The 23,482-nt window shown below is 45.1% G+C and overlaps 1 protein-coding gene across 9 annotated transcripts in view; it reads left to right on the top strand.

The window, feature by feature from the left end:
• NF1 (neurofibromin 1) overlaps positions 1–23,482 on the top strand; it is a 738,710-nt gene that overhangs the window by 267,636 nt on the left and 447,592 nt on the right. For 8 of the 9 annotated variants that reach the window (XM_063953658.1, XM_063953661.1, XM_063953657.1 and 5 more), the window contains exons 8-10: positions 2,832–2,989; positions 22,151–22,324; positions 23,135–23,263. In XM_063953658.1, the coding sequence (XP_063809728.1) occupies positions 2,832–2,989; positions 22,151–22,324; positions 23,135–23,263 (461 nt within the window). Of the gene's footprint in view, positions 1–2,831; positions 2,990–6,139; positions 6,208–22,150; positions 22,325–23,134; positions 23,264–23,482 lie in introns of those variants that run through there. The other variant, XM_063953660.1, reaches the window with a different exon arrangement.

The raw sequence follows: 23,482 nt of genomic DNA, 5'->3' as shown, positions 1-23,482 counted from the left end.
TTGACCTCACTATCCATCTTCTGTCGGACCACGGGTGGATCCTCAACTTACAGAAGTCCCATCTGGAGCCCACTCAGAGGCTCCTGTTCCTGGGGATGTTGCTGGATACTGTGGCCCAGAAGGTGTTTCTACCAGTGGAAAAAGCGAAAACATTTCAGGAAGTGGTCCGACCTTCTCGAGTGTCTATCCATCTTTGCATAAGATTGTTGGGAAAGATGATCTCCTCCTACGAGGCGATCCAATACAGGAGGTTCCGTGCCAGAACGTTTCAGTTGGATCTCCTGAGCAAGTGGTCCGGATCACATCTGCAGATGCACCGGATGATTCGGCTGTCACCTCAGGCCAGGATTTCCCTCCTGTGGTGGCTACAGTCCTCCAGTCTCCTGGAGGGCAGGAGTTTTCGGGATTCAGGATTGGACCCTCCTCACGACGGATGCGAGTATGAGGATGTGGAGCGGTCACCCAAGGGGCTTAGTTCCAGGGCAGGTGGTCAGCCCACAAAAGCCTCCTTCCAATTAACATTCTGGATCTTCTGGTGATCTACAATGCTTTACTACAAGCCTCTCCTCTGCTCAAGGATCATGCAATCCAGGTGCAGTCGGACAACGCCACGGCAGTGGCGTACATCAGTCGACAAGGAGGGACAAAAAGCAGAGCCTGCATGTGAGAGGTGTCAAAGATACTCCTCTGGGCGGAAAGAAATGCAAGTGCTATGTCAGCAATCTTCATTCCGGGTGTAGACAACTGAGAAGCGGACTTCCTGAGTCGTCACGATATCCACCCGGGAAAGTGGGGAATCCACCATCTGGTGTTCCAGTAGATTAATGACCGGTGGGGTTCCCCACAAATAGACATGATGGCTTCTCTTCTCAACAAGAAACTTCCCTGGTATTGCTCGCAGACCAGGGACCCTCAGGCGAGGGCAGTGGACGCGCTGTCATCGCCTTGGCCGTACCAGCTCGTTTACCCATTTCCTCCGATTCCATTGCTCCCACGAGTGCTTAAGTGAATCAGGAATCAAGGTGTCCAGGCAATTCTGATTGCCCTGGATTGGCCTCGGAGGACCTTGCGGATCTTCTGGATATGTCCGTCGAAAACCTTTGGCCTCTGCCACCAAGATGAGATCTTCAACAAGGACCGTTCGTCTACCCGGACTTATGGTGTCTTCGTTTGATGGCATGGGGGTTGAGCGGAACATCCTAGCTCTCAAAGGCCTTTCCAAGAAGGCTGTTGCAACCATGGTTCAGGCCAGGAAACCTGTGACGTCAAAACATTATCATATCTGGAGGCGATATGTCTCTTGGTGCGAGAAATGCAAGTATCCATCTGCTGAATTTCTCTTGGGACGTTTCCTGCAGGCGGGTGTGGATAAGGGCTTATGTCTGGATTCTATTAAGGTCCAGATTTGAGCCCTCTCCAGTTTTTTCTAGAATAAGTTGGCAGCATTGCCAGAAGTTCAGACCTTTTTGCAAAGGGTACTCAACATACAACCACCTTTTGTGCCGCCTACGGCACCCTGGGATTTGTATGTGGTGTTGGAATTTCTACAGACAGACATCCTGGTTTGTATCTCTGATGACAGTAGAAGACAAGTACCTCACGTGGAAGACGGTGATGTTGCTGGCCCTGGCTTCTACTTGACGTGTCTCAGAATTGGGGGCCTTATCGTGTAAAAGCCCCTATTTGGTCTTTTATGTGGACAGAGCGGAGCTCTGGACTAGACAGCAGTTCCTGCCAAAGGTTGTCTACTCGTTCCACCTGAATCAACCTATTGTGGTTTTGTCCAGTTCTGATGCTTCTGCTACTCCAGAGATTTTGGATGTTTGTGCGTACTTTGATGATGTATGTCAGGCGCACAGCTTGGGTCAGAAAGACTGATTCTTTGTTCATGCTTTATGATGCGCAGAAAAAGGGTTGTCCTACTACAAAGCAGTCTGTTGCTAGTTGGATTAGGTTTACTATCCAACAGGCCTATGTGTCGGCAGCCTTGCCTGTTCCTGAATCTTTAAAGGTCCATTCTACAAGATCTGTGGGCTCTTTCTGGGCAGCTGCCCGTGGAGTCTCGGCCCTGCAACTATGCCGAGCTGCTTCCTGGTCGGGGAAGAATACTTTTGTGAAATTCTACAAATTTGATACCCTGGCCAAGGAGGATACCCAGTTTGGGCAGGCGGTGCTGCAGCAGTCTGCGCCCGTTCCCGGCCGTTCTGGATGCTTTGGGACGTCCCCATCGTACTAGTTCTCCCCAATATCCCTTATGGATGCTAGAGAAAATAGGATTTTAATACCCAACGGTAAATCCTTTTCTCGTTGTCCATAAGGGATATTGGGCGCCCACCTCAGTGCATTGACTTTTCTGCAGGTTCTTGTTCTGTAGTTACCTGTTCAGCTGTTATTGTTACCAGCCGTTGCTGGTTGTTATATGGTTGTGGTGTGCTGGTGTGTAAACCTCACCACCTTTTTTGTTATCTTGTTCCTTCTCTCATATATGTCCTTTCTCCTTCAGGTACGCTTTACCTATAACTGCCTGTGGGAGGGGGCATAGAGGGGAGGAGCCAGCTCACCCAGTTGAAGAAATTTAAAGTGCACTTGCTCCTTTGGACCCCGTCTTTACCCCATCATACTAGTTCTCCCCAATATCCCTTATAGACTACGTGAAAAGGATTTACCGGTAGGTATTAAATTCCTATTTTAGGGCTACTATATACTAACCCATATGTCTATTTCCTGATTGGGAAATAAAAAATCTAGGTTTTGATGTGTTTGTTTTCATCAGTATTGGCTTCCAAATAAAATATACATATTGACACACTCTTATTTTTATTCTGTTGCAGACTGTGCAGAGAAACTATTTGATCTTGTGGACAGTTTTGCTGAAAGCAACAAGCGAAAAGTAGCAGTGTGGCCTTTGCAGATAATTTTACTCGTTCTGTGTCCTGAAATTATCCAGGATATTTCCAAGGAAGTTGTGGAAGAAAACAAAATGAACAAGGTGAGAGAATCTGAAAAAGCTATATACCTCTAGTTAATGTTCCTCTTTATGTATGTATCCATTTATACTGTTAAAATCCAGTTAACAATCACACTAATGCCGAGACGAGCCTGCTATGTGATTTGATTAAAATTTGAGGATATATACATATTAAGCCATCACAAATTAACATTGCACATGGCCTCTTTCATTGTGACCAGTTTATATATTTAGACCTGACACCTCTCAGGGGTTTACAGTACACTACAGCATGGTAATATGGCATTTTAGCCCTTTTTTGCTATACTGTAGTCCATTTATGTGTAAGCAGGCTATGAGCATATATTATTTTTTGTTAGGTTTACATGATAGGTCTTCCAGTGTTACTTTTTAGCTTTAAATGTTCACACAAACATCATAGCTAGCAGGTAAGTTTAAGGGTTTGTCCACATTTAATGTATAGACGTGCCCCTTTTGAACTTCCTATCCTGATAGCAGACTTAACAATTTCTCACAGGGCTGAAGGACTCCATTGATCCATAACTCTTCTGTAGATTTCTCTTCAAGAGCTATGTAAGTAGTATAGCACTCTGTAAAGACACTGCAGAGTTCTGAAGATTTCTATCTCTATGTAAAGATTAGAGTGCTCTAGAGATGTTGCAGAGTTTTGTAGTTTTCTTCTAGAACTATTAAGAATTAGAGTGCTCTAGAGAGTTTGCTGAGTTCTAGTGTGTAAGGATTAGCGTGCTGTAGAGATGATACAAAGACCCAATGTATGAAAAAACTTAGGAAGTAGTTTAGTGGAGACGGATATAGAGTGATAAATAACCATCCAATCAGCTTCCTAACTGCTGTGTAACAGGCTGAATTTGAAAAATAAGTTAGATGCTGGTTGGCTGGTACTATACCAGTCCTTTATCCATCTCCTCTTTATCACTTTTTAAGGCTTAATACATTTGGGCCAAAGTTCTTTCTAGAACTGTGTAATTATAATAGTATTCTGTGGAGCCACTGTAGAGTCCTTTTCGGCTAATAGTACTCTGTAGATCCGCTGCAGAGTTCTGTAGAGCACAAGTAGAGAGCAGCACAGTACTTTTAGAGATGCTGCACAGTTCTGTTCTAGAGCTGTGCTAGGATTATAGTATTCGGTAGAAATTCATTAGAGTTCTCTCGTTTGCAGACAGCTCTGATGGCGGGTCGACTGTGCGCGTGCAAACAGGGCTTGCATCGTTGCATGATGTCCCTACTAATCCACAGACTGCGACAGGGAGTAGGACATGCCTGGTAGTATTCCCAAAAAGTGGGATGTGGTGCCTCTGTCAGTGCAGAGGTCAGGGTCTGTGTCTTCTCCAGAAGGTATATAGAAGGTAAAAAAAGAAAACATGTTGTGAGACCTTTCAATTAGGTAAAAGCAAATTTTGAGCTAGGAATTCCCGGCAATTAATATGGGAGTGGTTTCTTATCATTAGAGGTTCACCACCTGTATTGCAATGAGAAGAATGCTCACTTTTCTCTTACATGTGAATAAAGTGATGAATCTTATATAGGTTTTTTTTACTGCATAAATGCTCACATTAGCGCTTACTTCTTATTACAATGTGATCATTGCATCTGGGTTTCTTTTCCACAGAGATCACTTGTTTATCCGCTAAGTGAATAATCAGCTCCTATAGCGCAGGGTGTTACACCATTTATTAAAAAACATCAAACAAATTTATTATAAAAACAACAATCCAGTTCGTTCTGGGGTAGTGCTGATGTAAAGTTCTTATCTCTAAAAAGACCACTGGTGTTTATGTTACAATGTCCCGGGCAAGATCTTACCAGCTGGTCGGAGATACTGCAACTCCCGTAGAAATTCATTTGATTTCCCTAACAAACTAAAGGATACTGGGAAACACTTAGTACGATGGAGTACAGAAGGGATCCAAAGGAGCCGGTGCACTTTGGATTTCTTCAACTGGATGTGCTCGCTCCTCCCCTCTATGCCCCCTCCTACAGCCAGTTTAGAAAAATGTGCCCTTAGAAGAGGATGCACACTCTGTAAGCTCCAGAGGAATTTTTCATTCAGTTTATTTTAAATGTTACTATTTTTGGTATAATGTTTAGGCAATAGTATACCTGCACCGTTGGAATTGTGAAGGGGGGGTGGGGGCGGTTACCGGCCTCTGTAAAGCGTCAGAGCCGCTTTCCCGCCGCAGGACTACCGTCCTGAGAGTTTTAGTACCGCGGGGCACTGTGCCTTGGCGGTCGCAATCGCAGCACACCTCTAACAGTAGCCTGAAGGTGAGAAGAGTGGTGAGTGCAAACCGGGGGCCCCGCTAGGAGGGTTCCCCGGTTCTTGGTGCGGCACAACGCGGGGACGGAGTATGGGACCTTTCACAGGAGTCCCGCTATAGGCTCCCCCTGTACACTGGCAGCGGTAGTGATAAACTAGCATTTTACAGTTTTACACAGAAAGGGAACTTTGCCAGTATAAATATCTATACAAGCTCCGGCGCCATTGTAGGGGGCGGAGCTTCCTCAGCGGGACCAGCGGCTTTTGGTGCCTTCCTCTGCTTACAGCTGCAGCAGCAAGGTCACACAGCTCCTCCAGACTCTCCAGGATACACAGGAAACTGGTACCGGGGTGTAACAAGGGGGAGAGCCGCTATTGTACACATTTTTAGTGTCCTGAGAAGGACAATAAAATCCGGTTATACTGTGATTTATATACAGTAGGAGCCTGTACAGCTTACTGAGTTAGTCAGGCTTCAGTGTTCTGTCCCTCTCTCATTCTATGTCTCCTTCTCACATACAGTAAGGGCAGACTTGCTATTGTATCATTGTCTGTGTGTGTGTTAGTTGTTTACTGTAAACATGGTAAAACACAAGCTGTGCAGTGTATGTCACACCAGATTCTCTCCCTCACCACTGGTTCATTGTCATGTGAACAATGCAGTCAATCTTCTGAAGTCAGTGAAGACGCTGTGGGGGAGGATCGGGAACCTACCTGGCTCAGTGCCATGAAATTTATGATGTCAGACATGTCATCCCATCTCACTGCTAATACTCAGCAAACACAACAGCTGCAACAGGCTGTTGCTGATTTGACTGCTGAGACAGACAAACAGCCCCCCTCCCTAGATCAGGGCCACCTAAGCGTGGGCTGCCTGATTTGCTCTCAGAACCTGAGGAAGAAGTACAGGAAGAGGGGGAAGATTTGGATCCTATACATGAGGATTCCACTTCGGTACAGGGTATTGAGCCATTTATACTAGCTGTCAGGGATGTGTTTAAAAATCCCTTCAGAGGATGCTGCAACACTGCAATCGTTCGTTCTAGCACAAAAGAAACTCAGGGGTAAATTTACTAAGGTTGGAGTTTTGTTTTAGATGGGATATTGCCCATAGCAACCAATCAGATTCTACTTCTCATTTATCTAGCACCTTCTAGAAAATACCTGGAATCTGATTGGTTGCTATGGGCAACATCCCATTTTCTCTATCGTCCTAAGTGGATGCTGGGGTTCCTGAAAGGACCATGGGGAATAGCGGCTCCGCAGGAGACAGGGCACAAAAAAAGTAAAGCTTTACTAGGTCAGGTGGTGTGCACTGGCTCCTCCCCCTATGACCCTCCTCCAGACTCCAGTTAGATTTTGTGCCCGAACGAGAAGGGTGCAATCTAGGTGGCTCTCCTAAAGAGCTGCTTAGAGAAAGTTTAGTTTAGGTTTTTTTCTTTACAGTGAGTCCTGCTGGCAACAGGATCACTGCAACGTGGGACTTAGGGGGAAAGTAGTAAACTCACCTGCATGCAGAGTGGATTTGCTGCTTGGCTACTGGACACCATTAGCTCCAGAGGGATCGAACACAGGCCCAGCCGTGGAGTCCGGTCCCGGAGCCGCGCCGCCGACCCCCTTGCAGATGCTGAAGCGTGAAGAGGTCCGGAAACCGGCGGCTGAAGACTCCTCAGTCTTCATAAGGTAGCGCACAGCACTGCAGCTGTGCGCCATTTTCCTCTCAGCACACTTCACTGGGCAGTCACTGAGGGTGCAGAGCGCTGGGGGGGGGCGCTCTGAGAGGCAAATATAAACCTTATACAAGGCTAAAAATACCTCACATATAGCCCATAGGGGCTATATGGAGATATTTAACCCCTGCCTGACTGGAAAAATAGCGGGAGAAGAACCCGCCGAAAAAGGGGCGGGGCCTATCTCCTCAGCACACGGCGCCATTTTCTGTCACAGCTCCGCTGGTCAGAACGGCTCCCAGGTCTCTCCCCTGCACTGCACTACAGAAACAGGGTAAAACAGAGAGGGGGGGCACATTAATGGCTATATATATATATATATTAAAGCAGCTATAAGGGAGCACTTAATATAAGGATATCCCTTGTATATATAGCGCTTTGTGGTGTGTGCTGGCAGACTCTCCCTCTGTCTCCCCAAAAGGGCTAGTGGGTCCTGTCTTCATTAGAGCATTCCCTGTGAGTTTGCGGTGTGTGTCGGTACGTGGTGTCGACAGGTATGAGGACGATATTGTTGTGGAGGTGGAGCAATTGCCAAATATGCAGATGTCACCCCCCAGGGGGTCGACACCAGAATGGATGCCTTTATTTGTGGAATTACGTGATGGTTTATCTTCCCTTAAACAGTCAGTTGAGGACATGAGGCGGCCGGACAATCAATTAATGCCTGTCCAGGCGCCTCAAACACCGTCAGGGGCTGTAAAACGCCCTTTGCCTCAGTCGGTCGACACAGACCCAGACACGGGCACTGATTCCAGTGACGACGGTAGAAATTCAAACGTATTTTCCAGTAGGGCCACACGTTATATGATTTTGGCAATGAAGGAGACGTTACATTTAGCTGATACTACAGATACCGTAAAACAGGGTATTATGTATGGTGTGAAAAAACTACAAACAGTTTTTCCTGAATCAGAAGAATTAAATGACGTGTGTGATGAAGCGTGGGTTGCTCCTGATAAAAAGTTGATAATTTCAAAAAAGTTATTGGCATTATACCCTTTCCCGCCAGAGGTTAGGGCGCGCTGGGAAACACCCCCTAAGGTGGACAAGGCGCTCACACGCTTATCCAAACAAGTGGCGTTACCCTCTCCTGAGACGGCCGCACTTAAGGATCCATCAGATAGAAAGATGGAAGTTATTCAAAAGAATATATACACACATGCAGGTGTTATACTACGACCAGCTATAGCAACTGCCTGGATGTGCAGTGCTGGAGTAGTTTGGTCAGAATCCCTGATTGAAAATATTGATACCCTAGATAGGGACAATGTTTTACTGTCGTTAGAACAAATAAAGGATGCATTTATCTATATGCGTGATGCACAGAGAGATATTTGCACACTGGCATCTCGGGTGAGTGCTATGTCCATTTCAGCCAGAAGAGCCTTATGGACACGACAGTGGACAGGCGATGCGGATTCAAAACGTCACATGGAGGTTTTGCCGTATAAAGGGGAGGAGTTATTTGGAGTTGGTCTATCAGACTTGGTGGCCACGGCTACTGCCGGGAAATCCACTTTTTTACCTCAAGTCACTCCCCAACAGAGAAAGGCACCGACCTTTCAACCGCAGCCTTTTCGCTCCTACAAAAATAAGAGAGCAAAGGGCTTGTCGTACCTGCCACGAGGCAGAGGAAGAGGGAAAAGACACCAACAGGCAGCTCCTTCCCAGGAACAGAAGCCCTCCCCGGCTCCTGCAAAAACCTCAGCATGACGCTGGAGCCTCTCAAGCGGACTCGGGGACAGTGGGGGGCCGTCTCAAAAATTACAGCGCGCAGTGGGCTCACTCGCAGGTAGACCCCTGGATCCTGCAGATAATATCTCAGGGGTACAGGTTGGAATTAGAGACGGATCCTCCTCATCGTTTCCTGAAGTCTGCCTTACCAACCGTCTCTTCCGAAAGGGAGAGGGTGTTGGAAGCCATTCACAAGCTGTACGCTCAGCAGGTGATAGTCAAAGTACCCCTATTACAACAAGGAAAGGGGTATTATTCCACTCTATTTGTGGTACCGAAGCCGGATGGCTCGGTAAGGCCTATTCTAAATCTGAAGTCCTTGAACCTCTACATAAAAAAGTTCAAGTTCAAGATGGAGTCACTCAGAGCAGTGATAGCGAACCTGGAAGAAGGGGACTTTATGGTATCCTTGGACATCAAGGATGCGTATCTACACGTTCCGATTTACCCCGCACACCAGGGGTACCTCAGGTTCATTGTTCAAAACTGTCACTATCAGTTTCAGACGCTGCCGTTCGGATTGTCCACGGCGCCTCGGGTCTTTACCAAGGTAATGGCCGAGATGATGATTCTTCTTCGAAGAAAAGGCGTATTAGTTATCCCATACTTGGACGATCTCCTAATAAGGGCAAGGTCCAGAGAACAGCTGGAGACAGCTTTAGCACTATCTCAAGAGGTGCTAAGACAACACGGGTGGATTCTGAATATTCCAAAATCCCATTTAATCCCGACAACTCGTCTGCTGTTCCTAGGAATGATTCTGGACACGGTTCAGAAAAAGGTTTTCCTTCCAGAGGAAAAAGCCAAGGAGTTATCCGATCTGGTCAGGAACCTCCTAAAACCAGGAAAAGTGTCAGTACATCAATGCACAAGAGTCCTGGGAAAAATGGTGGCTTCTTACGAAGCAATTCCATTCGGCAGATTCCATGCAAGAATATTCCAAAGGGATCTGTTGGACAAATGGTCAGGGTCGCATCTGCAGATGCACCTGCGAATAACCCTGTCACCAAAGACAAGGGTGTCACTTCTGTGGTGGTTGCAGAAGGCTCACCTATTAGAAGGCCGCAGATTCGGCATTCAGGATTGGATCCTGGTGACCACGGACGCCAGCCTGAGAGGCTGGGGAGCAGTCACACAAGGAAGAAACTTCCAGGGAGTATGGACGAGTCTGGAAAAGTCTCTTCACATAAACATTCTGGAACTAAGAGCAATCTACAATGCTCTAAGCCAGGCGGAACTTCTCCTGCAAGGAAAGCCGGTGTTGATTCAGTCGGACAACATCACGGCGGTCGCCCATGTAAACAGGAAGGGCGGCACAAGAAGCAGGAGTGCAATGGCAGAAGCTGCCAAGATTCTTCGCTGGGCGGAGAATCACGTGATAGCACTGTCAGCAGTGTTCATCCCGGGCGTGGACAACTGGGAAGCAGACTTCCTCAGCAGACACGATCTTCATCCGGGAGAGTGGGGTCTACATCCAGAAGTCTTCAACATGTTAATAGACCGTTGAGAAAGACCAATTGTAGACATGATGGCGTCTCGCCTCAACAAGAAACTGGACAAATATTGCGCCAGGTCAAGAGATCCACAGGCAATAGCTGTGGACGCACTGGTAACTCCTTGGGTGTACCAGTCAGTGTATGTGTTTCCTCCTCTGCCGCTCATACCAAAGGTATTGAAGATCATACGGCAAAGAAGAGTAAGAACAATACTAGTGGTTCCGGATTGGCCGAGAAGGACTTGGTATCCGGAACTTCAAGAGATGCTCACGGACGAACCGTGGCCTCTACCTCTGAGAAGGGACCTGCTACAGCAGGGTCCCTGTCTTTTTCAAGACTTACCGCGGCTGCGTTTGACGGCATGGCGGTTGAACGCCAGATCCTAAAAGGGAAAGGCATTCCAGAAGAAGTCATTCCTACCTTGATTAAGGCACGGAAGGAAGTCACCGTGAAACATTATCACCGCATTTGGCGAAAATATGTAGCGTGGTGCGAGGATCGGAGGGTTCCGACGGAGGAATTCCAACTGGGTCGTTTCCTACATTTCCTGCAATCAGGATTATCTATGGGTCTCAAATTGGGATCCATTAAGGTTCAAATTTCGGCCCTGTCAATATTCTTCCAAAAAGAATTGGCCTCTGTCCCTGAGGTCCAGACTTTTGTCAAGGGAGTACTGCATATACAGCCTCCTGTGGTGCCTCCGGTGGCACCGTGGGATCTAAATGTAGTTTTAGATTTCCTCAAATCCCATTGGTTTGAACCATTGAAAAAGGTGGATTTGAAATATCTCACATTGAAAGTGACTATGTTACTAGCCCTGGCCTCTGCCAGGAGAGTATCTGAATTGGCGGCTTTATCTTATAAAAGTCCTTATCTAATCTTCCATTCGGATAGGGCAGAACTGCGGACTCGTCCGCATTTTCTCCCTAAAGTGGTATCAGCATTTCATCTGAACCAACCTATTGTGGTGCCTGCGGCCACTAGCGACTTGGAGGACTCCAAGTTGTTGGACGTTGTCAGAGCCTTAAAAATATACATTGCAAGGACGGCTGGAGTCAGAAAATCTGACTCGCTGTTTATATTGTATGCACCCAACAAGTTGGGCGCACCTGCTTCTAAGCAGTCGATTGCTCGTTGGATTTGTAACACAATTCAACTTGCACATTCTGTGGCAGGCCTGCCACAGCCTAAAACTGTAAAAGCCCACTCCACAAGGAAGGTGGGCTCATCTTGGGCGGCTGCCCGAGGGGTCTCGGCATTACAACTCTGCCGAGCAGCTACGTGGTCGGGGGAGAACACGTTTGTAAAATTTTACAAATTTGATACCCTGGCAAAGGAGGACCTGGAGTTCTCTCATTCGGTGCTGCAGAGTCATCCGCACTCTCCCGCCCGTTTGGGAGCTTTGGTATAATCCCCATGGTCCTTTCAGGAACCCCAGCATCCACTTAGGACGATAGAGAAAATAAGAATTTACTTACCGATAATTCTATTTCTCGGAGTCCGTAGTGGATGCTGGGCGCCCATCCCAAGTGCGGATTATCTGCAATACTTGTACATAGTTATTGTTAACTAATTCGGGTTATTGTTAAGGAGCCATCTTTAAGAGGCCCTTTCTGTTGTCATACTGTTAACTGGGTTTAGATCACAAGTTGTACGGTGTGATTGGTGTGGCTGGTATGAGTCTGACCCGGGATTCAAAATGCCTCCCTTATTGTGTATGCTCGTCCGGGCACAGTACCTAACTGGAGTCTGGAGGAGGGTCATAGGGGGAGGAGCCAGTGCACACCACCTGACCTAGTAAAGCTTTACTTTTTTTGTGCCCTGTCTCCTGCGGAGCCGCTATTCCCCATGGTCCTTTCAGGAACCCCAGCATCCACTACGGACTCCGAGAAATAGAATTATCGGTAAGTAAATTCTTATTTTAAATAGAACTCAAATCTTAGTAAATTTACCCCTCAGTGTCACATTCCCTGATTATCTGGAATTAGATGACTTATTTAAGCAAGCCTGGAAAAATCCTGATAAGAAATATCACTATCCCTAACTGTCTGTCCCGCAGACTAATCCAAATGTCCACATTTCACTTGTTGACATTCGGAGTGTCGACACGTTGCCCGTCAACATTTTAACCATGTCGAGTTGAATGTCGACATGTGGTGTCGGCCATATGAATGTTGATATAGTCATTGTTAACCATTTGACTACATGCACTCTGTAGAAATGCCTCTGAGTTCTATTCAACAGCTTTGTAAGGATTATAGTCTATGGAGAGATGCTGCAAAGTTATGTATAGTTCTTTTCTGGAAGAGTAGAGCTCTTCAAGAGCTATAGAAGTAGTATAATATTTCTCATACGTCCTAGAGGATGCTGGGGACACCATAAGAACCATGGGGGGTATAGACGGGATCAGCAGGAGACATGGGCACTTTAAGACTTTAAAAGGGTGTGAACTGGCTCCTACCTCTATGCCCCTCCTCCAGACTCCGGTTTTAGAATTGTGCCCAGGCAGACTGGATGCACACTGAGGAGCTCTACTGAGTTTCTCTGAAAAGACTTTATGTAAGGTTTTTTATTTTCAGGGAGCACCGCTGGCAACAGTCTCCCTGCATCGTGGGACTTAGGGGAGAGAAGTCAGACCTACTTCCAGTGAGTTTAAAGGCTCTGCTTCTTGGCTACAGGACACCATTAGCTCCTGAGGGTTTGGAACACTAGGTACGCCTAGGGGTTTATTCCCGTCCCGGAGCCCGCCGTCACCCCCCTTGCAGAGCCAGAAGTCAGAAGACAGGTGAGTAGAAGAAAATTGAAGACTTCAGTGACGGCTTCTGAGGTACCGCACAGCGAATCGCGCTGCGCGCCATGCTCCCAAACACAGCGGCACTACAGGGTGCAGGGCGCGCGCGCCGGGGGGGGGGGGAGGAAGAACGCCCTGGGCAGCAGCGCCTCATATGAGACTGGCAAAGTGTGATATGAGTGCCTAGGCACTAAATCCTTACCCCCGCCGGTATTATTATTTTAAAAAATAGCGGGGCTGAAGCTCGCCATTAAGGGGGCGGGGCTTAGCCCTCACAGCTCTCATCAGCGCCATTCTCTCTTCACAAAGCTGCAGAGAAGCTAGTCCTTCCTCACCACTGCTGTACAAGTAACAGGGTGCAAAAACGGGGGGAGGGCACAGTTAATTTGGTGCAAAAATACGTTGTTATAAACGCGCTGCAGGTCTGAGGCATTAAATTGAAGTTTCAGAACCGGGATAAGCGCTGGGTTGTGAGCTGGCAAGCTCCCTCTGTGTTTCTCTAACAGGCTTTACTGTGGGTCTGTCCCCTATTTGCCCAGTGTGCCTGTGGGTGTCGGTACACGTGTGTCGGCATGTCTGAGTCGGAGTGCTCTTCCCAGGAGGAGACTGTTAGGGACAGAAACGGCTGTGGGAGTGACTGTCGGCACCGCCGACTCCTGATTGGATAAATGTGTTGCATGCTTTGAATGCTAATGTGTCTCTTAGTAATAAGAGATTAGATAAATCTGAGTCTCAGAACCAGGCATGGAAGAAGTCTGTGGAGGATGTGTTATCACAGGTCCAGACCCCCTCGGGGTCACAAACGTTTGTTTGCTCAGTTGGCAGACACAGATACCAACATGGACACTGACTCCAGTGTCGACTGTAGTGATACCAGATTAGACCCAAACTTGGCAAAGAACATTCAGTACATGATTGTGGCAATAAAAGACGTGTTACATATCACTGAGGACCCTAATGTTCCTGATAATAGGTTCTGTATGTATAAGGGAAAGAAACCTGAGGTGAACTGAATACCCTTTTTGAAAAAATGTGGGAAAAACCTGACAAAAAGTTTCTGATTCCCAAAAGAATTCAGTTGGCGTATCCGTTCCCCTCTAGGGATAGAGAAAAGTGGAAGTCACCCCCATTGTGGACAAGGCTCTATCACGATTGTCTAAAAATGTGGCTTTACCGTCGCCAGATACGGCAGCCCCTAAGGATCCAGCGGATCGTATACAGGAAAATACGTTAAATCCATTTACATCACCACAGGTACACTACTCAGACCAACCGTTGCAACTGCGTGGGTGAGTAGTGCTATCGAAAAGTGGGCAGATAACTTGTCATCTGATATAGATACCCTAGATGGGGATAGCGTCCTTTTGACACTGGGTTATATCAGAGACGCTGCGGCCTACCTAAAGGAAGCGGCGAGAGATATTGGCCTTTTGGGGTCAAAAGCCAATGCCATGGCGGTTTCAGCTAGGAGGGCATTGTGGATTCATCAATGGAATGCTGATGCTGACTCTAAGAAAGCTATGGAGTCTCTCCCATATAAAGGTGGTGTCTTGTTTGGTGACGGTCTCGCTGATTTGGTATCTACGGCTACCGCGGATAAGTCGTCTTTTTTGCCTTATGTTCCTACACAACAAAAGAAAGCTCACCACTTACAGATGCAGTCCTTTCGGCCAAATAAATACAAAAGAGGCCGAGTTTACTTCTTCCTTGCTAATAGAGGAAGAGGAAAAGGTAAAAGATCTCCGGCCGTGGCAAGTTCCCAGGAGCAGAAGTCCTCCCTGGCTTCTGCCAAATTCACCGCATGACGCTGGGGCTCCTCTGCGGGAGTCCGCACCGGTGGGGGCACGTCTCAAGCTCTTCAGTCAATTCTGTGCTCATTTGGCCCTGGACCCATGGGTTTTAGAAATAGTGTCCCAGGGGTACAAACTGGAGTTTCAAGACGTTCCCCCTCGACAATTTTTCAAATCGATCTTACCAGCTTCTCTTCCGAACAGGAAGGTAGTATGTGATGCAATACAAAAAGTTGTGTCTAAATCAAGTCATTATCAGGGTTCCCCCGTCACAACAGGGAGAAGGCTTTTATTTGAGCCTGTTTGTGGTCCTGAAGCCGGACGGCTCGGTCAGACCAATTCTGAACCTAAAATCCCTCAATCTTTACCTAAGAAAAGTCAAATTCAAGATGGAATCTCTCCGAGCAGTGATCTCCAGTCTGGAGGAAGGGGATTTCATGGTGTCGGTCGACATAAAGGATGCCTACTTACACGTCCCCATATATCCTCCGCATCAGGCTTACCTGAGGTTTGCTATTCAGGATGGTCATTACCAATTTCAGACGTTGCCCTTTGGGCTGTCCACAGCTCCGAGGATTTTCACCAAGGTAATGGTGGAAATGATGGTTCTCCTTCGCAAGCAAGGAGTCACAATTATCCCTTACTTGGACGATCTCCTGATAAAGGCGAGATCCAAAAACAAACTGGTGCAGGACATTGCGCTCTCCCTGACAGTTCTGCAACAACATGGTTGGCTCCTAAACTTGCCGAAGTCGCAGTTGAATCCGACGAAACGACTGACGTTCTTGGGAATGATTGTGGACACAGAATTACAGAGAGTTTTTCTTCCAGAAGAAAAGGCTCTGGAAATTAAGAGTTTGGTCAAACAAATTCTGAGACCACCGAGAGTATCTCCATCAATGCACTCGATTGCTGCGAAAGATGGTGGCGGCCTACGAGACCATTCAATGTGACAGATTCCATGCCAAAGTGTTTCAGTGGGACCTGTTGGACAAGTGGTCCGGATCCCATCTGCCCATGCACCGGAAAATAATCCTGTCCTCCAAGACCAGAATCTCACTCCTGTGGTGGCTGAACAGCTCTCACCTCCTAGAGGGACGCAGGTTCGGGATCCAGGACTGGATCCTAGTAACCACGGATGCGAGTCTCTGAGGCTGGGAAGCAGTCACACAGGGGAAAACTTTCCAGGGAAAATGGTCAAGCCAGGAAGTTTGTCTACACATAAACGTTATAAAGTTAAGGGCCATTTACAACAGCCTTCTGCAAGCGTAACGTCTTCTTTGCAACCTGCCCGTCCTAATCCAGTCAGACAATATAACAGCAGTAGCGCACATAAACCGCCAGGGCGGAACAAAGAGCAGAGCGGCAATGACAGAGGCGACAAAAGCGCTCCGCTGGGCGGAAAGACAAGCGCTCTGTCAGCAATCTTCATTCCAGGAGTGGACAACTGGGAAGCAGACTTCCTCAGCAGACACGATCTCCATCCAGGGGAATGGGTCTTCATCAAGAGGTCTTCACAGAAGTGACAAGTCTTTGGGGAATTCCTGAAATAGACATGATGGCGTCTCGCCTCAACACGAAACTTCAGAGATATTGTTCCAGGTCAAAGGTCCCTCAAGCAATAGCAGTGGACGCGCTGGTGACACCATGGGTGCTTCAGTCGGTGTATGTGTTCCCTCCGCTTCCACTCATTCCAAAAGTGCTAAAGATCATAAGAAGAACAAAGGTTCAGGCGATCCTCATTGTTCTGGACTGGCCAAGGAGGGCTGGTATCCAGATCTTCAGGAATTACTCATAAGAGATCCCTGGCCTCTTCCTCTACGAGAGGATCTGTTACAGCAGGGGCCGTGCGTATATCACGACTTACCGTGGCTACGTTTGACGGCTTGGCGGTTGAACGCCGGATCCTAGCACGAAAGGGTATTCCCGATTAAGTCATTCCCACTCTTCAGGCTTGAAAAGGAGTAACGGCGAAACATTATCACCGTATTTGGCGAAAATGTGTCTTGGTGGGAATCCAAGAAGGCTCCTACTGAAGAATTTCAGCTAGGACGTTTTTTCTCCATTTTCTGCAAGCAGGTGTAGATGCGGGCCTGAAGTTAGGCTCGATTAAAGTACAAATTTCGGCCTTGTCGGTTTTCTTTCAAAAACAATTGGCCTCCCTTCCAGAAGTTCAGACTTTCGTTAAAGGTGTTTTGCACATCCAACCTCCATTTGTGGCACCATGGGATCTTAACGTGGTGTTACATTTCCTTCAATCACATTGGTTTGAACCTTTACAGAAGGTAGAGTTGAAATTTCTCACTTGGAAAGTGGTTATGCTATCGGCCTTAGCATCCGCGAGGCGGGTGTCTGAGTTAGCGGCTTTGTCTCTCACAAGAGTCCTTATTTAATCTTCCATGAAGATAGAGCAGAGTTGAGGACTCATCAACATTTTCTGCCAAAGGTGGTTTCATCGTTCCACATGAACCAACCTATTGTGGTACCGGTGGCTACTGACGCCTTCGCTGAGTCAAAATCTCTCAATGTTGTCAGGGCTTTAAAGATTTATGTCACCAGAACGGCTCAACTTAGGAAAACGGAAGCTTTGTTTGTCCTGTATGCGGCCAACAAGATTGGGACTCCTGCTTCCAAGCAGACTATTGCGCGCTGGATCTGTAATACGATTCAGCATGCTCATTCTATGGCTGGATTGCCGTTACCGAAATCGGTGAAGGCCCACTCTTCCAGAAAGGTGGGCTCATCCTGGGCGGCTGCCCGGGGGGTCTCGGCATTGCAGCTCTGCCGAGCAGCTACTTGGTCGGGTTCAAACACTTTTACAAAATTTTACAAGTTTGATACCCTGGCTGATGAGGACCTCATGTTTGGTCAATCTGTGCTGCAGAGTCATCCGCACTCTCCCGCCCATTCTGGAGCTTTGGTATAAACCCCATGGTTCTTATGGTGTCCCCAGCATCCTCTAGGACGTATGAGAAAATAGGATTTTAATACCTACCGGTAAATCCTTTTCTTTTATTCCGTAGAGGATGCTGGGCGCCCATCCCAGTGCGGACTCTATCTGCAGTTATTAGTTATGTTTACACACAGGTTGTGTTATGTTATAGTCAGCCTGTTGCTGATATTGTTCACGCCGTTGACTGGAGTTCTGTTAAATGCCATGTTGTACGGCGTGTTTGAGGTGTGAGCTGGTATGTATCTCACCTTAGTTTAACAATAAATCCTTTTCCTCTAAATGTCCGTCTCCCTGGGCACAGTTCCTATAACTGGAGTCTGGAGGAGGGGCATAGAAGGAGGAGCACGTTTCAAAGTCTTAAAGTGCCCATGTCTCCTGCGGATCCCGTCTATACCCCCCATGGTTCTTATGGTGTCCCCAGCATCCCCTACGGACTAAGAGAAAAGGATTTACCGGTAGGTATTAAAATCCTATATTTCAACAGCTATGTAATGATCATATTACTGTGGAAATACTGCAGTGTTCTGCAGGGTTCTTTTCAATAGCTACAGTATGTAAGGATTCTACTGCGCTGTAGAGATGCTAGAGAGACTTATGTAAGTAGTGTAGTATTTTGTACAGAAGCTTAGATAGTTTCCTTAAAGATCTATGAAAGACTTAAGGGGGGAACACACGGAGAGATGTATGCTTAATTTCTAAGCAATCTAACTAGATTGCTTAGAAATGAAGCAAGGATCTCTCGGCGTATATGCCCCTTAGCGATAGTGATGCGCGGCACCTTACGTAGCTATCGCCGGTTCTAGATTGTCCCCTCCCTCACTCTTTTTTGATTTCACATATTTATCATTTTCCTTGGTTTACCACTCACGTGGACTACGATTAGAAATAGTAACCTGTGCCAAGGGCAGCAGCGAGGCACCTTGCCTGAAGTCAGCCAGTGAGGGTCTATGTTTGCTTTAATTGGGGGTCACATATCATGGAACATTGAAAATGACACCAAAAAAGTAAAAACTAGTGTCAAACTTTTCTGTGGTGACCATTTAAGCATCAACCTAATGACTGTTTAATTCCTGTAGCTCTTTTGTACCACACCCATCAGTGTACTCAACTTTTCCCTTAGTATACAGTGATTTTGTTCATTTTACATACAGGTTTAATATGTAATCCTATATTCTGCACTCACATATATACAAATGTGTCCTCTTGTACGTAGTTTCTTTGCGCCATGTTTTGCAAGGCGCTCTGCATGCGTAGCAGAGCAAATTTTTCTTAAAATTTTAGTTTGTGGCCACAGTTAAAAGCTTCTCACAGTTTACCATGCATGTGGCTTTCCTCACACAAGAATTGCTATTTCTCAAGTGCAGAGTCGCAGATTAACACAATTTAAATTGGTGGGAAGAATAGCTGTGGCCACCCTTACTAGAACCCTTTTTTCACCGATTTGGTACTCGGTCGAATACAGATGTACAAGTGCCACATGCACTGATGGTTTGTGTATGCTAGCAATGTTTATTTTTCCCTCATCTGTTTTTTTAGCAGTGCAAATTAAATGCATAATGAGGGTTAAAAAGGTGCTTGGCGTGCTTCAGTTATGTGGCGCTGAAAGGGGGCATGTTTCTTGTCATTTGAATCACAGTATTTGAGGAGACATTGGTAAATCTGTGCTTTTTTTATTGTGCGTATTACATATTAGCAGTTTTTCCTGCTGATTGTTCTAAATTTAGTTAGTGGGAGATGTAGCAAACATTGGAGAGAGAGAAAGTACCAACCCAAATAGCTTCTAATTCTTTTTACAAGCTGCATTAGTAAAGTGACATAAGCTATTGGTAACTCTCTGTACGTTATTTCTCGCCAAGACTTGATTATCTACCCCTATTAGTGACTATGGGGGATATTCAATTGAAGTCGGAAACTTGTCAGAAAGACGGCAGTTTCCGACTTTTTTAGTTCGGAAGGAGTTCCGACCTATTCAATGCTGCTTCCATTTTTCCGACAAGTAGGAAAGCACGTGGGGCCGCCGATCCACGTGTTTTGTCTGAAACGCTGCCAAATCCAATATGTTTTGGCCCCAGTTCCGACAATGTCAATCCGACATTAATAAAAGTCGGATTGGTATTGTCGTGAACGGCCAAATCGGATTGGCCACTCATTGAATACTGAGATGTCAGATCATTTCCGTCAGAAAGGATCCGACATCTATTGAATACACCCCTATGTGTGACCATCCCTTCTTGTACACAGGAAATCTATTTGTTTCATGAACACCTCAGAAATGCAATTTGTATTAGATTGTACCTTGCATTTGTCTGAATTTCCAGTTAACAGAATGGTCTCATAAGTTCTACTTAAGTCAGTGCCCCTTGAATACTATATTTGTCTAGTCTGCTTTTCCGTAAAACAAAATTCTATATACAGTATATTCTATATATCAGGGCTCGACAAATTTTTATAAAATCTAGGATCCACTTTACCAAAATATGAAAATTGTTCCATCAATGCCCAAACACAATGCATGTATACATACCAAGAGTTATAAAGTTCTGTGCTCCATAAAATAAACCTGAATAAAGGACAAAGATGCTGGGAAAGCAAACTAAACTATAAGGGATGCATGCTGGCGTACTCCACACTGTAAGCTTCAGAACTGTTCATCACAGAACAGACTTAGTATTGTATAATCCCCTCTTGATTAATCACTCGTAATACCCAAGCTCTGTTCCAAGCCTCTCTGTACTGCACAGGGTCAAGGCTGGAAACCTAACCAATCATTTGGAGCCATGCTGCGATCCAACCTGCTCCGTGACTCCGGCTCTGCACATGACGTGCAGAACAAGTGCAGCTACAATTTACTCCTCTTGTGTCACCTGTAGAGCCTACCTTGACATCTGGATTGCTAGAACATCAGTACATTTGCCAACCAACAAGCATAGCCTTATATTCCCTGAACTCCTGTGTTTGTGTCACTAGTATCAGTGTGTGTGTTAGCTGAATACATGCGACTCCTTAGCTATAAACATTGTGCTAGGAGCGATGGGAAGTGTAGTCCACAAAGGGCTTGTCTATTCATAGAAAAGAATAGGTGTCAACTGCTGTTTGGCAAAGATGCCCACCCTGTGAGGATAACCGGATTAAACAATAGTTAGCAGCGCTCTAACCCCTGTACTTAGTTAGTGCAGTATTACAGTAAATATGTATACATACTGGTTCCGTGCAATAAGACAGTAGATGTATATTGTATATATACTGAATCTTTATTTTCTGCACTCATATGGTGAGTGCAGACAATAAGGAGGGTGTAATATTACAGTATATACTGCTCACAACATAATGGAATTTGAACTAGGGTAACACAACACCAATTACCCTATTTCAAGTTCCATTTCTATTGCATGTTGTGAATACTGTATGTATACTGCAATTTTACCTTTTCCTTGTTTTCTGCACACACCATATGAGATGTTAAGAAATACGTGTTCAACCAAGTAAACTGCACTTGGGCAGTATAAATACTGTTTAGATTTATTATCATTGACAATATTGAATCAGTATATACTCTTCTACTGTATTATTGCAATGAACCAGTATGTATACATATGTACTATAATACTGCATTAACTACATACAGGGGTTTGAGCGCTGCGAACTGTTTAATCTTGTCTATTCATAGTGCTGCAGGATTGTGACAGCAGTTCTTGAACCTTACCTGTCAACGACAGCAACCTGGCACGGCTGCAGGGGCAGGCTTCGGTACTGCTCTGTGTAGAGATCTCTCTCTCTCTCTCTCTCTCTCTCTCTCTCTCTCTCTCTCTCTCTCTCTATAATATATATATCTATCTATATATGTAAGAGGTGAAATGGCGGCACTCGGCGAGGACTTCGTCAGCAAAAGAATGAGACAGCAAGACCGTCTGAGCTTGTTAACGTTTCAGTATTTAAACTTTCGTCAGAACAATACATATACAAATAAACCTTGCTGTCTCATTCTTTTGCTGACGAAGTCCTCGCCGAGTGCCGCCATTTCACCTCTTACATATATTGCTATATTAGCTGGAGGGCACCGGAGGCATCATTTTCTAAGGTGGAGTGCCGGTAACTGTCTGCATTATCTATCTATATATATATCTATATATCTATATATATATATCTATATATATATATATATATATATCTATATATCTATATATCTATATATATAATATTTTATATACACACACCTTAAATTATGAATCCATACTATTTCCAGTGCGCCCTATTTGTTTCAAATGTGGTCTGACAGAGGCTTCTACTAGTGAAAGTGTTAAATAATGGTTATTGAAAGTTTTGCAGCTGGTGTTGTCAGTCACAGTTTGTGTTATACAAATGAATAACTTTTTATGCATATATATATTTTTTTTGTCCTGTGGTTTTTAGAAATTGTTTCTTGAAAGCCTCAGGAAAGCTTTAACTGGGCATGGCGTTGGAAAACCACTGACAGAGAGTGCTGCAATTGCGTGTGTCAAGTTGTGCAAGGCATCCACATATGTGAACTGGGAGGATCATTCTGTCATATTCCACCTTGTTCAGTCATTAGTTATTGACTTGAAGGTGAGTACAGCAGCACTTATGCATTTAACATTTAATTTTTCTTTAAAATAAATAAATAAACATATATACACATATTTACACTCTATAACTGGATTTGATAACTTTTTGTTTTAATAGTTGCATACTTAGCTAATATGAGAACTTTTAAGGAATTTACATACTTGTAGAGACCTTTTGTTCCTGTACGTTATGTTAGGAACTCATGATACCTGAGTATACAAACAACCAGCTGTCTGTAAAGGACAAAAGTATACCCATTTTCAAACAGCGATTTAAATTTTTTATCGATAATTTGTTCTTTTTATCTGAACGTATAACTCTGATTAAATGGCTGCAGTGCGAAGTGTTTTGTAAATACAGGTTGAGTCTACTTTGGACCAAAAGTATTTTGGAATTTTTTGGATTTTGGAATATTTACATACCATAATGAGGGATCTTGGGGATGAGACCCACGTCAAAACACAAAATGCATTTGTTTTATATATACACCTCAATCCTTCTACACATGGCCTGAAGGTTACTTTATACAATATTTTCAATAATTTTGGGCATGAAATTATTTTTGTATATGGGAGACCCGACCTATATGTTACTTTTTACATTATGAGGACACTGTTTTGTATAATTTAAAAGTGAATGATGATTGGTTTCCTTATATTTATTGTAATAAAATTCGTCATGCAAAAAATGTTTTACAATGAAAATTTAAATTTTTCTGCCTCTGAGTTATCGGTTATATGTTTGCAGGAAAGTTGGCAATAGTACTTTTTTACTTGATCTACTATAACTACTCTATTTTTATCTTATTAGAATTTGCTCTTCAATCCCAGCAAGCCCTTCTCTAGAGGGGCAGGAAACCAGAATGCGGATGTGGACCTTATGATTGACTGCCTAGTTTCTTGCTTTAGGATCAACCCTCACAACAACCAGCATTTCAAAGTATGCTTACCATGTTCCTTCTTTTATCTTTGTGTTATTATTTGTAGGCAATATATATACATCAAGAAATAATACAATACTGTAATCCTCATGCGCTGACAATAAAAATTCCTACAATAGTATAAGTCAAGGCTGCTGCTTCATTAACAGAGGTCACTGAACCTCCTATTATGCACTCCAAAGAATATATATAAAAATGACTCAATAATAAATTTAAAA

Source organism: Pseudophryne corroboree, chromosome 2 (assembly GCF_028390025.1).
Source record: "Pseudophryne corroboree isolate aPseCor3 chromosome 2, aPseCor3.hap2, whole genome shotgun sequence".
In the NCBI taxonomy this organism is placed as follows: domain Eukaryota; kingdom Metazoa; phylum Chordata; class Amphibia; order Anura; family Myobatrachidae; genus Pseudophryne; species Pseudophryne corroboree.
Note: the sequence above shows the minus strand (reverse complement) of the source record. Positions and strands in the feature narration are given on the sequence as shown.